The 15,047-nt window shown below is 39.3% G+C and overlaps 1 protein-coding gene across 1 annotated transcript in view; it reads left to right on the top strand.

Moving 5' to 3' along the window:
- Positions 1-15,047, top strand: part of IDUA (alpha-L-iduronidase) — a 63,538-nt gene that overhangs the window by 40,336 nt on the left and 8,155 nt on the right. Inside the window, exons 3-7 of the mRNA XM_072115402.1 lie at positions 3,261-3,343; positions 6,657-6,764; positions 9,429-9,524; positions 12,838-13,040; positions 13,757-13,936. Of these exons, the coding sequence (XP_071971503.1) occupies positions 3,261-3,343; positions 6,657-6,764; positions 9,429-9,524; positions 12,838-13,040; positions 13,757-13,936 (670 nt within the window). The remainder of the gene's footprint in view (positions 1-3,260; positions 3,344-6,656; positions 6,765-9,428; positions 9,525-12,837; positions 13,041-13,756; positions 13,937-15,047) is intronic.

The following is a 15,047-nucleotide window of genomic DNA, read 5'->3' on the forward strand; positions in this document are numbered from 1 at the left end:
TTCCTTCGGTAGGCGCTGTTTTTTTGTTGTGTTGGACGTCAGGGGATAAGATTTGTGTCCTGAAATGTCAGACTATTGAATTTATTTGGTGTATGCGTATGTTAATGAACCCAAATTAAGTAATAAAAGCTAGAGAAACATTTCCTAATCTTTTATTAAGATAAAGGTTTTGCAACAAACAACAACGCACAGTAAGAAGTTTGCTTTTAAAGTGTAACTAGCTGTAGTATCCAGCATTACCTGGGATAGTAAGTAACTACTTTAAGATATTACAAAATAGAATGGGTTAGCAAAAAATATTTTGCACATAAAAATCACATACCAAAACGGGAATTTTATTATGAAAAATCCAAAAATAAATAATAGAAGCATTTCTCATCATACAGTGCCTTGCGAAAGTATCCAGCCCCCTTAAATGTTTCAACCTCTTGCTACATTTCCATGGTCACACAGGTGCACAGCTCATTATAACACACTGCTCTGATTTATTCTGTGTTATAAATAGCCTTGCACCTGTTTATTATGTTTTATATAAATTCTATGGAAAGGGGGTGATTTTAATTCAACACTAGATGGTCTGATCGTTCCTACAATATTAGGCAATACTACTGTATTGCAGTATATGGCATTTTTACATAGTATTGATTACAATCAGCAACTGGCTTCAGAAGCCATGCAGTCTTGGGTCTGACGGAGACCCGAGGCTGTCATGGCATCCAAGAGCCGCTTCCTGATGACATCTGGGGACAGCTGTACTCTTCGATTATGAAAGACACATGACTGCAAACGTCGACCTAAAAACAGGTGATATGCATCAGGTGTTACTATGCAAACATGGCTTGCCCTTATGAATGTTTTATAGGTATAGAACCTGTCAATCAATTGAAAATGGTTCATTAGCACTAGTAGCTTAGTTAGATCCAGCCTACTTTAAATGTGTTGTCCAGGATTAAAAAAACTTTTTATATATGGCTCTAGAGCAGTGGTTCTCAACCTTTCTAATGCTGTGACCCCGCAATACAGTTCATCATGCTGTGGTGACCCCAAACCATGCAACTCGCAGTAAAAACACAGTAAAATTGCAGCTCTGATGGCTTTAGGTGACCCCCGCTGGGGTCCCGACCCACAGGTTGAGAACCACTGCTCTAGAGTGTAAGAAAATAAGAAAGATCTTTTATTCACCTCCACTGGTGCTCCCGTTCAGGAACTGTGTTGTGTATTACCGCCAACCTCATTGATACCGATTTTACAGCCATGTACCTACTAATACAGGAATTTTTGGAAATGGCAGAAGTGCTGCTGACAATGTAACGTCACCACCAGCCTCTGTATACAGAAATTAGCAGTGTTTGCCGGCGCTGCGGCTGAATGGGAGCAACTGAGAAGTTATAAGCTCTTTATTATTTTCTTACAGGTGGAGCAACATATTAAAAGTTCATTTTGTTTTTTTTTTAACTTCTGGACAGCCCCTTTAAATAAATATTGTATTTGGGCTTGGAAGCCTTGTATCATACTAGACCTATAGATGACCATAGCTTTATAGCTTTCCTCTGTTAGTTATTAACATAATCTAACTCTCCATAATTCAGTGCAATAAAACGCTAATGTAAGGTTTGCAGAGTTTCATATGGAAAATAATCAATATTGTTAATGTCTTAAATTATTAGAAGTACTATAAACATGTACCATTCCGGAACACGATAAGCTAATACAAATTATACTTTCTACTGCTATTCTTATCTTTCTTTGTTACCATTGGAAAATGTATTAATGGCACTTATAGATAAGGGAAGAAACTAAATTCCTTATGGAGATTTTACCTGTGCAGGCCACATTTACAGGTGTCTGAATATTTCTTCCCAAGAATCCTCAGCAAAGTTTGCAAGGCTTTTAAGACTCCAAACAAGTTTTCCAGGGTTTGCAATAAAACTATGCATCAGGCCTTCTTCAAATAAGGCAGCTCCCTCTATGTCTGACTTTCAAGAAGTCTTGTGACATGATGTGGGATAATAGGCAAACCAATTACTGTAGTCTTTAGCACAAATAATAAACTCCCAACAGTAGACACTGTTTTGTTGTCGTTGCATCTAGGCAGTACAGTGTAGGGAACTTGTTTTGGATAGGGCAGACCCTATCAATGAGAAGAAATTAAACTTATGGAGAGTTTGCATTTGCGGGCCACCTTTACAGGCCTATGAGCCCATAGAAATGAATGTGTACTTGTGCTATCCGTTTAATCCACTGATACACAGAAAAAGACACAGAAAAGGCTGTAGCAACAACATGCCACAGATGCTAAGCAAACTGTTGCCAAAAAATAGCTACTTTTTGACAGTAGTCTCAAATGATCTACAAGAAGCATCCTGGGGGATAGTTAGTAACTATAGAAAACTTGCATGTAAAAATTGTGTGTCCTGTATGAGGGTGCGGTCACACGTTGCGTTTACTGCATGCATATAAAACGCATTGCTACAGCTGAAGGAAGATTTGCCTAATTAAACAGCTGTTAACACTTGCGTTTACAAAACGCATGTGTTAACCGCAATGTTAACGCGCATGTTAACAATGTGTTTACACTTGCGTTTTGTAAACGCAAGTGTTAACAGCTGTTTAATTAGGCAACTCTCCCTTCAGCTGTAGCAATGCGTTTTTAAACGCATGCAGTAAACGCAACGTGTGACTGCACCCTCAAATGTTCTCTTTATTTTGTTGCTGGATTTAGCCATCCAGGTAAGAATGGACCTTAATTTCTTTTCTTTATTTTAGATGTTCTGGTCATCTAGTAATAAAGGGTATAAGGGTATTTCTTTTATTTTATATTTTGAAAACATTTCCATGATGGTAAATAGTAATTTCTTTTTGGTTTTTTTTTTATCTATACAAATTGATTTAAAGGAACCTTTATTATACATTAGGAAGTTGTCCTTCCAACAGTTCCATAATATACTGTTATGTTTAACTCACCACTTCACAACCTGCAGCAATTTGGATTTCATTAAGTTTTTTATTGGTTGTATTTCTGTTTTGCTTTACCTGTGGTGTTTTTAGTTTTCTTTTCTCTATTTCCTTAGTTCAACAGTCATTCCTATTATTGAATTATTCTCTTACCTTTCTGAACCTAGTCCGTACCTCATCCCATTCCTATTTCCATGTTCTTGTCACGTTATACTTTCTAGAATGTTCATTCCGGTCAAATAGCAGATAACACTTAATAAATGACAGAATTTTAAAAAATAATGCAGATGTTTTTATTTCCTCAGAGTAATAAATGGAGAACCACATTACAACTTCACCAAATTGGATGAACTAATGGATCTCCTAATGGAAAATGGATTGGTGCCAGGTCAGAAAAATATAATTTTTTATCTACTATTTCTCTATATTAACCTTTGGAAGGTGAGGGAAGCTGACACATGTTTAGTAGGTAAGGATGAGGTATACATTTGCTTTTCACCAATTTCCGATAACTTGCAGGTTAAAACATCTAATTTGGATACTTTAGGCATAGCTACCAAAAGTTACGGTCCCCAGCCCTCAAAGTGTCCTAAGATAGTATAATACACCTTCTTCTCATTACCTCCATATTAAAAAGTCTCCAATGGAAGGCAAATCCGGTATGTTACACCCATTGTACAGTCATGGCCATAAGTTTTGAGAATGACACAAATATTATATTTTCACATGATCTGTTGCCCTCTGGTTTTTATGTGTTTGTCAGATGTTTTTATCACATACAGAAATACAAGTGCAATCATATTATGAGTAACAAAAGCTTTTACTGACAGTTAGAATGAGTTACTGCAGCAAGTCAATATTTGCTGTGTTGACCCTTCTTCTTCAATATCTCTGCAATTCTCCCTGGCAGCTCTCAATCAGCTTCTGGACCAAATCCTGACTGATAGCAGTCCATTCTTGCACAATCAATGCTTGCATTTTGTCACAATTTGTTGGTTTTTGTTTGTCCACCCGTCTCTTGATGATTGACCACAAGTTCTCAATGGGATTAAGACTTGGAGAGTTTCCAGGCCATGGACCCAAAATCTCTATATTTTGTTCCCTGAGCCATTTAGTTATCACCTTTGCTTTATGGCAAGGTGCTCCATCATGCTGAAAGAGGCTTTGTTGATCACCAAACTGCTCTTAGACGTTGGGAAAAGTTGCTCTTGGAGGACATTCCGGTATCATTCTTTATTCATGGATGTGTTTTTAGGCAAGACTGTGAGAGAGCCGATTCCATTGGCTGAGAAGCAACCCCACACATGAATGGTTGCAGGATGCTTTACAGTTGGCATGAGACAAGACTGGTGGTATCGCTCACTTTGTCTCCTCCGAACAAGGTGTTTTCCAGATGTTCCAAACAATCCGAAAGGGGATTCTTCAGAGAAAATGACTCTACCCCAGTCCTCAGCAGTCCACTCCATGTACCTTTTGCAGAATATCAGTCTGTCCCTGATGTTTTTTTTGGAGAGAAGTGGCTTCTTTGCTGCCCTCCTTGACACCAGACCTTGCTCCAAGAGTCTCTGCAGATGCACTCACACCTGCCTGCTGCCATTCCTGAGCAGGCTCTGCACTGCTGGTAGCCCGATCCCAAAGCTGAAACACTTTTAAGAGACATCCTGGTGCTTTCTGGTCCTTCTTGGGTGCCTTGGAGCCTTTTTGGTAACAATTAAACCTCTCTCCTTGAATTCCTTGATGATGCGATAGAATAGATTGTTGATTGAGGTGCAATCTTCCTAGCTGCAATACTCTTCCCTGTTAGGCCAGTTTTGTGCAGTACTATGATGACTGCACGTGTTCCTTTAGAGATAACCATGGTTAACAGAAGAGAAACAATGATGCCAAGCACCAGCTTCCTTTTAAAGTGTCCAGTGGTGTGATTCTTAATCATGACAGATTGATCTCCAGCCCTGTCCTCATCAACACCCACACCTGTGTTACTGGAGCAATCACTGAAACGATGTTAGCTGCTCCTTTTAAGGCAGGCCGGCAATGAAGTTGAAATGTGTTTTGGGGGAAAAAGTTCATTTTCTAGGCAAATATTGACTTTGCAATTATTTGCTGTTAAGCTGCTTACTCTTTATAACATTCTGGACTATATGTAAATGGCCATTATAAAACCTGATGCAGTAGACTTTGTCAAAATTAACATTTGTATCATTCTCAAAACTTTTGGCCATGACTGTATGATGCCTTTTCCTATGGCCCTCCTGCTATAGGCAGACTTCATGTGTCCTACTTCTATTGCGGCCCCAAAAAAATATATAATCTTTCCCCTATAGTGGACCTCAAATTTATAATCTCCCTTCTGTTTTGCACCCTTTGCCACATGTGTCCATCTCAAACATAACCCCCCCCCCCCATTGTGGCCCTCAAATTTATACCCACCTCACTTTGGCCCTACATACTCCATCTATTAAATTGTCATCAGATAAAATTAAAAACAGAGAATCAGACAAACCCAAAAGTCCAAGACTGTCCCACTAAATCTGAGACAGTAGACTTTAGGCATTTAAAGGGATAAAGAGATAGGTAGCAACATCCACATTACATAACCCCCCCCAAGATAATAATAAAAATTAACAACGGCATTAACAAGCCTGTGGGGCGTGGGCGCCGTCATCTTGACTTGGATCGTTGCTTCCTGTGACGTCATCAGGGAGTGGCGATCTGTTGCTATGACAGCCTCAGGTCACACAAAGACCCGAGGCTGTTATGTTTTAGGCTATGTGTGACAATGTGTGATTTGCACATTGTAATAGATGATGCTCAAAATCACCATATACTGCCCTACTGTAGTATGGCAGTATATGGTAGGATCAATCAGTTATCCTCGGGTTAAAGTACCCTAGGGGGTCTGAAAAAGAAATAAAAAAAGTTGAAAAAATATTAAATTAAAAAAAAAAAAAAAAATTGAAATCACCCCCGTTTCCCTAGAACTGATATAAATATAAATAAACAGTAAATAAACAGTAAAAATCATAAACATATTATGAATCTCCACGTCCCAAATTGTCTGATCAATAAAAATATTATAAGGCTTTTTTTTTTACAGTTGTTTAACCCTGAAACCGAAAATAGTGAAATAGTTGAAAATGCTATTTTGTAAAATATAAGAAAGGCCGTACAGTCCTCAAAATGGTAGCATTGAAAACATCATCAAAAGTCGCAAAAAATGACACCATGCACAGCTCCGTACACCAAAGTATGAAAAAGTTATTAGTGCCAGAAGATGGCAATATGAAGAATTTTAAAAGAGTTATAAAACCTTAATTTGGTATCTCCATGATAGTACCGACCCAAAAAATGAAGTAGACCTGTCATTTGCGGCGCTCATTGAAAGCTGTAAAATCCAAGCCCACAAAAATGGTGCAAATGCGGTTTTTAATCATTTTCACGGCATTCATAATTTTTTTCCCGCTTCCCAGTACACAGCATGGAATATAAAATACCATCACTATAAAGTGCAATTTGTTACACAGAAAACAAGCCGTCATACAGCTCTTTACAAGGAAAAATAAAAATAGTTATAGATTTTTGAAGGTGGGGAGGGAAAAATGCAAAAACGAAAAAGGGTCTCGTCGTTAAGGGGTTAATAAACACAAGCCCCCACCCCCCATTATTTATTGGTAAATAAAAGCTTTTTTTTATTTTAAAAGGTTTTGAGTTGATGGGAAATCCTTCAGGATACTTTACCAATTTTGAAGCTAAAATGCAAGTGTTTGAATGGAGGGAACTGATCTTCCTTACAGCAAAACGGTACATCGGTAAGTTGCTGTTTACTATGTGTACATCAGCTGCCATCTTATATACACGGGTTGAGTGATAGACCGATATGAGACATGAGAGGTAGGGAGGTGTAGCATCATGCAAAGTTATGTGGATGAAGGTTATGATTTTACCCAGTATTCGGAAACTGGAGGCATCTGTGTAGCATTTGATCTGAAATACAATCCTAGCTGCTGCATTAAGAATAGATTGGAGAGGAGAAAGTTTAGTGAGTTACACTACAGTTACAGTAGTCTAGGCGAGAGTGAATGACAGCAATAGTTAGTATTTTAAAGGTTTGAATTGTAAGGAATGGATGGATTCAAGAGATGTTTCCAAGATACGGTGAAAGGAGAGGACGGCGTCCAGCATGACCCCAAGACAGCGGGCCTGCTGCCTTGGGATTATTGTTATTCCACAGACAGAGATGGAGAGGTCAGGATAGACTAGATTAGTAGATGAAAAGAATGTAAGGATACATAGGAAAGAATGTAAGGATAGATATATAATTTATGAAAAAAATGTTTCATTTGTCTGTCAAGTTGTAATTGAAAATGGGGTAGTAAAAATAGTCATCAAACATCACGACTTCCAAAATACCATCTGTATCAATACACTGGTATTTTGTAAGCTGTATGAAATTATCAGTAAAAATATTTTCCAGACTTTGGAGCCTGGCAGCAGCTGACCGTTTGTAGTCACTGTCTACCTTGGTGCACTGTGTGCCCGTGCCTTAGGCAAATGTCAAAGACACCTGCTCAGTAGGCACACTGTATTACTTTTTGGTCAAGAACAAATAATACTTTCAGCCAGTGTTAACGGAACTGTATTGAAACCAGTCTTTGTTGTTGGAAAACAGGCGCTTCCTCTATCCCCTGCTTCATGCTGATTGACCTAACATCACACCATATGTTGTCAGTGACTTGGGATGTGTATATTGTGAAAATATTTTATTGTCACTGTGCTTCAGTATTGTTTCCATTTATATGTGAGCTGTTTACAGTAGCTAGATGTGTTAACATTAGAAATTAAACCAAGTTCATTTCCAAGGCACACTTTTATGTCAGAGGCTCAGTTCTGAAGTGTAGATGTGAAAAGTATCTATGACAATAGTTTGCAGTGTAAGGCTACATTCACACAAATGTGTGTGCACCCGTCCGTAACCGGTGGTGGGCTGTAGAGAAGAAAAGCTTACCCCTCCCTTCTCCATAAGGAATAGCTACGCACGGCCGTACACACAGGGAAAGATAGATCATGCTCGTGCGCATGTGTGTTGGACTGCCACCGGGTCGTCATAGCCGTATATGGGGACGTATATATACGTATGAATGGGGCCTGACTGGTGCGGCCGTTTTAAGGCTCCCAAAGAGGTCAATGCACTCAGTGTCTTATTGCACTGTGACCTATAGGAAAGGAGAGGAGCGCTCACTTCACTTTCCTTCTCCACACAGCCATGTGCTATGCCCAGTTACTGCCTAGATAGCATACAGCCATGTGTAAGGGACTTAGAACTATATTCTCAGTGCACTGAACAAGACTCTTAACATTTGACATTGTCCAAACGTTATCTTAGGCCTCATGGACACGTCTGGGAGAGGCGGCTGTGAGCTAGCCGCCATAGGCGTGCATTATTGATTGCTTACTTTTTCCTCTGCATACAGTGGCACATTTTAGCATCCACAAACCATTCATTCCCTGTCATATGCAGCTGCTGTGTTGCTTGAAAAGTAGTCATTAGCATAACCTACTTAATATTTAGATCTTTACTGTATTATTTGTGAATGTTTAGTCGACATTAAATAATGTTATAAATGGAGGAATATAAGACAGGACTTCTGTCCTGCTACCTAAAGATCTATTTGTCTGAAGCATTTTGTTACTAAGCCATCTGAACATGTGGTTGTTGAAAAAGGATAAATGTCCATTGTGCTTGTGGTGGTCCCAACTTTCCTGTAATGGCAAATGTCATTTTGTTCTTATGAAAGATAAGTTGCTGACTGAAGTGAAGTGGGGGTAGCTAGTTAAAGTTTATGGAGAGTTTAACTCTGCACTACATTTTTCTCTTTAACATATATTGAAGAGGACCTCGTACAGATACCCTATGTTTCCTGGGAGTCATTGCTTTGTCAGCAAAATGTCATCAGGTTTTCTGGTCATTGAGATGAGAAAAACAAAGTCCTACACTCCCACCCACAAAGGTGCTCATGAGTGAAAATTGACTTTTGTATACATTGTCCTCTGTGCAGGAGGAGTTAAAATGTTAAAGCATGTGCTACAGGATTATGGCAGTGTGCACATCCATGACGGATGTCCTTTTAATAACATCTAGCCCCTGTTTATAGACATTTATTCTATCGCTGGGGGATAAGTGTAGAAAGGGGAAAAAACACTTAAAAGTAATCACTAAAGCAATATTCTCACTTAGGGATAACTTTCTGATGAGAGCGTGTCTGACTGTTTGGTCCTTCTACATACACTTACTGGGGCTCCCATTCCCTTGTTTAAAGTAAGCAGCAGGCCTTACATGGACATTGCTGCCCCAATCATTCTATTTTATCATCAGTAAAATAAAATAAGTCAAGTGGAGACTCCTAGGCAACCAGGTGGTACAAAAGGCAACAATTCTTTATTTTCCTTAACATGATTGTTCTTGTGTGTTACAGAAAAGTATGGTTTAGAACATGTTTCAACGTGGAACTTTGAAACTTGGAATGAACCAGATCATCATGATTTTGACAATATCTCCATCACTGTGACAGGTAATTTGTCCTTTCTCAAAAATGCTTATTAGTAGTACTTTAGGATATCACTTTGCAAGTCTCTTTTATGGAATTCTGACAATTCTAAGTTCAGGTTTAGCAAAAACCAGCACTACTGCATCAAAAACCACAAGCTTAAAGGGGTATTCTCATCTCTCTATATATATTTATATATATAAAAAAAAAATAATAGTTTTTCAAAACAATTAACCATTGTGAAGATGATTTGCCCTAAATGTAGTAATGTGGTCCCTTAGAACCAAGATAGGTGTCCTTGGACACAACCAACCCTGCAGCCTGGCAGTGGTAGACAGACATGTGCCTGACAACTTGGACTCAACATACATTACCACAGGATGTCTGTGTGACATGCAGTAACTCCTGAGCATTTCATATGTTAAAACTATTTGTTTCTTTCTGCAATCTCTTCAGCAGAGGTGATCCTATCCAAGGACAACAATCTTGTTTCTAAGCCAACATGGCAACATTTATGGGAAATTATCACGGGTCAAAAATTTTTTTAATGCCATCCAATTAAAGAAATATATCTATATGGCAGATTAATTAAATGTCAGTGCCCAGACGGGAATACTCCTGTTTGTGTATATATGTAATATATATATATATATATATATATATATATATATATATATATATATATATATATATATATATAATATGTAGAAATGGGCAAATTGTGGTTATATTTACTTAACAGTATAATTGGGGTAAAATACAATGCAAGAACTATTACAAAAAGCATATAATAAATAATGTACCAAATAAAGTATAGTAAAAAAAAATTGCCTTTCCCAAATAACCTCACCACCGAAAAAAAGGCAGAATTTTGGCCCACTCCCCTTTTCAACATTTATGCTTGTTCAGATATTCCGTTGAAGATTTGCTTGTGTGCATGGAAGTTATGGTCCTGTCGCATTACCCTCTTGTTGGTCGAGTATTACGCAAGGGGGTTCATCACCCCTCTGCAAATAAGTTGGACAGTTGGTATGAGATGCTTGTAAGATATGCACAGTCAAACATGCCACTGTGCATCATGGACAGACAAATTCACTCTGGTTGTGTCTATCTAAACAACATTGCTACACAAGTGCTTCTTGTCTATTCAGATTAAACGTTCCAAACTTAAAATTCTTTAGCTTTATTCTTAATAGAAAAAAAGAATAAGGCTAATTCTATCAAATTGGTCATACTTCTTCAATCTTTTTCTTATTGTAATGTCATGAACTTGAACATTTAACATGTTAACTGTGGCCTGTATGGTTTGAAATGTATCTCTTGGGATTTTGACAATTTCACTGATCATTGCGCGGTCTGTCCTTGGGATGAATTTGCTAGGATGTCCACTCCTGGGGGATTGTAAACTTCCTTTCACATAGTTATTCTCACTTTTAAGTAAGTACTAAATTATGCACAAATGGCCTCTGCTTTTTGGCTTACTTTGTGTTTTAACTAAGTGACAGTGTAATTTATCATTATTATTGTTCAGGCAATATTCCATTAAATGAGACTATAGTACTAGTTAGTGTTGAAATGTAACTAAACTTTTAACACATTTGCATAAAACAATAGTGCAGATAATAATAGTAGGCTTTGTAATATCAACATTTTTCCCCCTGGCTTTCTTCTTTAATTAAGCAGTGTTTGTAAAGCTGCTGTGTCTCTCTATACTCCCCTGACAGCTGATATATAAAGGAAGCTGATAAAGTGTCTAATGACAACTCTTTACAGATATTCTTCCCTTATTCTCCCTAGATATTCTCTTTCCTTATATCTGTGCTCTGTGCAAGACCTTAGACACACTGCTCACTTTAGAAGAAAGAGGAGTAGAAAAAAGGCACACGTAATAAGGTACTGTATATACTCGAGTTTAAGCCGACCCGAGTATAAAGGGAGGTACCTCATTTTATCACAAAAAACTGGTAAAACCTATTTACTCCAATATATTCCTAGAGTGGGAAATTAGTCACAGCCTCCAGCCAGTATATAGCCTGCCAGCCCCTGCCCCCCAGTATATAGCCTGCCTGACCTTGCCCCCCAATATATAGCCTGCCAGACCTTGCCCCCTAGTATATAGCCTGTCAGCCCCTGCCTCCCCTGTATATAGCCTGACAAAGTCCCCAGTATATATCCAGCCAGCCCCTGTCCCCAGTATATAGTCTGCCAGCCCCCCCAATATATATGCTTCCCATGCCCCGAGTATGCCAAACCTTTAGTTAAAAAAAATTAACACTGTACTCACCTTTCCGATGCCCCCCGCAGGTCCTCTTCTTGCTTCGGATGCTCCGGTGCCTCTTCGGCTCCTCTTCGGGTCTTTGGCTCCCCTCGGGTACCTGCGTACAGCAGGCACACACAATGACGTCAGCTGCTTGCAGACGTCATTGTTTGTGAGCAGCCAGCATCGCAAGGGAACACGAAGAGGAGCCGAAGAAGCATCGGAGCATCCAAAGGAAGAAGAGGACCTGCGGGGGTTTCGGAATGGTGAGTACAGTGTTAATTTTTTTTTTAATAGACTCGAGTATAAGCCACGTTCGTTTTTTTTTCAGCACAATTTTTATACGTATGAGTATATACGGAAAATGGTTTCATTTCTAAAATATAAAAATAAATGTTATGTATAGCTGTATTCCAAGCCCTCTGCGATTATGCCGATTTCCTGTTGTTACCTTGATTCCGATCCTGACTCTGATTTTGTCCTGCCTGTCCCGACCTACCACATCCCCCCCTCCCCCCGACTCAGGTCCTGTGCTGCCTGTCTCGACCTCCTGCCTGTCCCACCCCCCGAGTTTGCCTTACGTTTCTGTACTACGCCTTGGACGCCACTGCTGACAAAGTCCCACCTGTGGAACAACCTGTTGGTGCCACACCGCAACAAGTCCAACCTGCTTTGCGGCGCGATCTGGTGAAAACCGGATACTACTTCGGTCCCAACAATTGCTTTATATATGAAAAGATTTAGCCTGGGATCCTTATCTTTATGCTATGTATGGCACTTCAAATACACTGCTCATGACAGGGGAAAGGAGCAGAAAAAGGCACAGAGAAGCTCTTTCACTTGATGACAAATCTACTATCATCCCTTGTTCTATTAATTTATGAAAGGAAAAAAAATGCTTCAACGGTTTAGTTATGCTTTAAGACTTCAATTAAATACACTTAGGTTGCTAACATATTAATAAAAATACAATCTACTTTTAGAGAAAATAAAATATTACATATCTTTATTTTTATACACCAAGATGTGTCATGCCTATTTTTCTGAGAGTAACCACTTCAAAAATATTAAATTACGCAGGCTTTCAGAACTACTATGATGCTTGCTCTGAAGGACTGAAAAAAGCAAGCCCACAATTGAGATTTGGTGGCCCCGGAGATTCATGTCATTCACCACCAAGCTCCCCTATCTGTTGGGGTCTACTGAGTCATTGCTACAATGGTACCAATATCTTTACTGGGGAGACAGGAGTGAGGCTGGACTACATTGCTCTGCATAAAAAGGTTTGCCCTATAGGTTAAAAATCCTTAATATGTTGCTTTTGTGTTTCTTCAAAGGTAGAAATGTAGAAGATGTATAAAATCTGGATTTGTATGTTTATTTTCATATCTTCTCCAAAGCTCTTTTCTCGGGTGGAATTACCTTCACCACTCCTAGATCTAACTTCCAACAAGCGGTCATCTCCGCTTTTTATACACTTCTCCCCCCTGCAATCCGTGTCTGGTGACGGTCTTGGTTAAGACCGAAACGTTACATGTATTTTCACTTAATAAACTCTCGCACTATATTCTACCGAAGGAGTGCCAAGTTTTCTTTTATTGTTATTTACCTATGGACTGGTTGTCCTACTTGAGCATACTGTTAGTGGAGTAAAGTGCAGTACTACTATTAGTATTTTCATATCTTCATCTGCTCTGTTTTATTGTTATAAGTATATTTTGCATCTGTTGGAATTTTTAACTTCACTCAAGGACATCATATTCATGATTCGTAATTTCATAATTTTGTTTTACTTTTCTTTGCTCCATTGATAAATTGCCCCTGACATCAGTGTGAATATAATTTCTCTTATGGGCTGCTCAGTGTGATTAAATTCACCTCCTATACCATTTGCTTCCCACAATGAATAGCCATACTCCTCTATCCCTTTATTTCATTGCCCTCGTGTGGTTGAACTATGACACTACATTGCCCCTGTTTTTTTTCTCTAATGTAATAGGGTGGAGGAAGCTCCTATCGAATTTTGGAGCAAGAAATAGATACCGTTAGCGAAATTCAACAGCGGTTTCCGCAATTCAAATTTGTTCCTATATACAATGATGAGGCAGACCCCCTAGTAGGTTGGTCTTCACCACAGTCATGGAGAGGTGACGTCACTTATGCAGCTATGGTAATAAAGGTATGACTTTTTTTAAATGTTGTTTTTTATGTTTGTATCACCATCTGTAATAGAAATAGTAGCCCTCATTCTTAAAGTGAGCACACTGTTCTAGAGGATTGGTTACCACTACTTAGTGCTTGGTATTTCTAATAGATGGTCTAAATCATTGCTGTGAAATAATACCATGTGTTAAAAGGGTGTTTCAGCTATTCTATATTGATGACTGATAGATAGGAAAGATTTTCATTATGACATGTGGGGTCCAACTCCCACTGATCTGCTGAGCCCCCTCTATACATTCCTCAGATGAGCCTGATTAATACCCCAGTGCTATGATAGCAAGTGCTCCAGGCTATGAGTACTGAATGTTTCCCAACTTATCCCTTCTTCTGTGATGGCTTTATTGGTCTTTTGATTGGATATGTCACACAAAGGCGATTGGTCCTGATAATGATCAATGTAATAATCCTGGAACCCTGCATAGAACAGGATTATCTCATTATGCACTTATTAAATATGCATTTCCTGTTTAGGTAGCCTATATGAACTTCACCCAAGATGTATGTATTTGTGCTGCTCCCCTTGTCCTTTTATATAGAGCTTGAAGTGCAGCCAAGCATGTCACAGGTAGTTTGGACTAGGTGAATAGACTTCTTCCACGCTGGGCAGGGCCAGCAAGGGAATGCAAGGAGAGGGAGAGGCTGCAGCACAATGGATGGTTCCCCCTGGGGCACTCCCATTATACCCATGGGGAAGGGGAGGCCTGTGATGTTAGCAGAACCCAGGGATTACACATACGGACATAGTTATGGACATCAAACTCACAGCTTCTATATTCCAAGACTCCACACAGCAACAGTAACAGTCTGAAATAATAGGTTCTTTCTGCCAGGCCCGAGGTGGCTGGTGGTTTGATGCAGTACAGTGTAGCTCACAGCCCTGCACCTATGGCTTGGGGCTGGAGAAGGAAGTTGGTTGCTTGGGCAGCAGTTTAGGCAAGCTCTGATTAGAGAGGCAGAGCTGCAGATCTGATGGAAGGGAAGCCCTTCTGGGGAGACAGCAGCAGCAGGCCTAGCAATCTCTGTAGAAACTCTGAAAGAAGACTAGACTGGACCCAGAACCTTTCACA

This window comes from Engystomops pustulosus, chromosome 1 (genome assembly GCF_040894005.1).
Source record: "Engystomops pustulosus chromosome 1, aEngPut4.maternal, whole genome shotgun sequence".
In the NCBI taxonomy this organism is placed as follows: domain Eukaryota; kingdom Metazoa; phylum Chordata; class Amphibia; order Anura; family Leptodactylidae; genus Engystomops; species Engystomops pustulosus.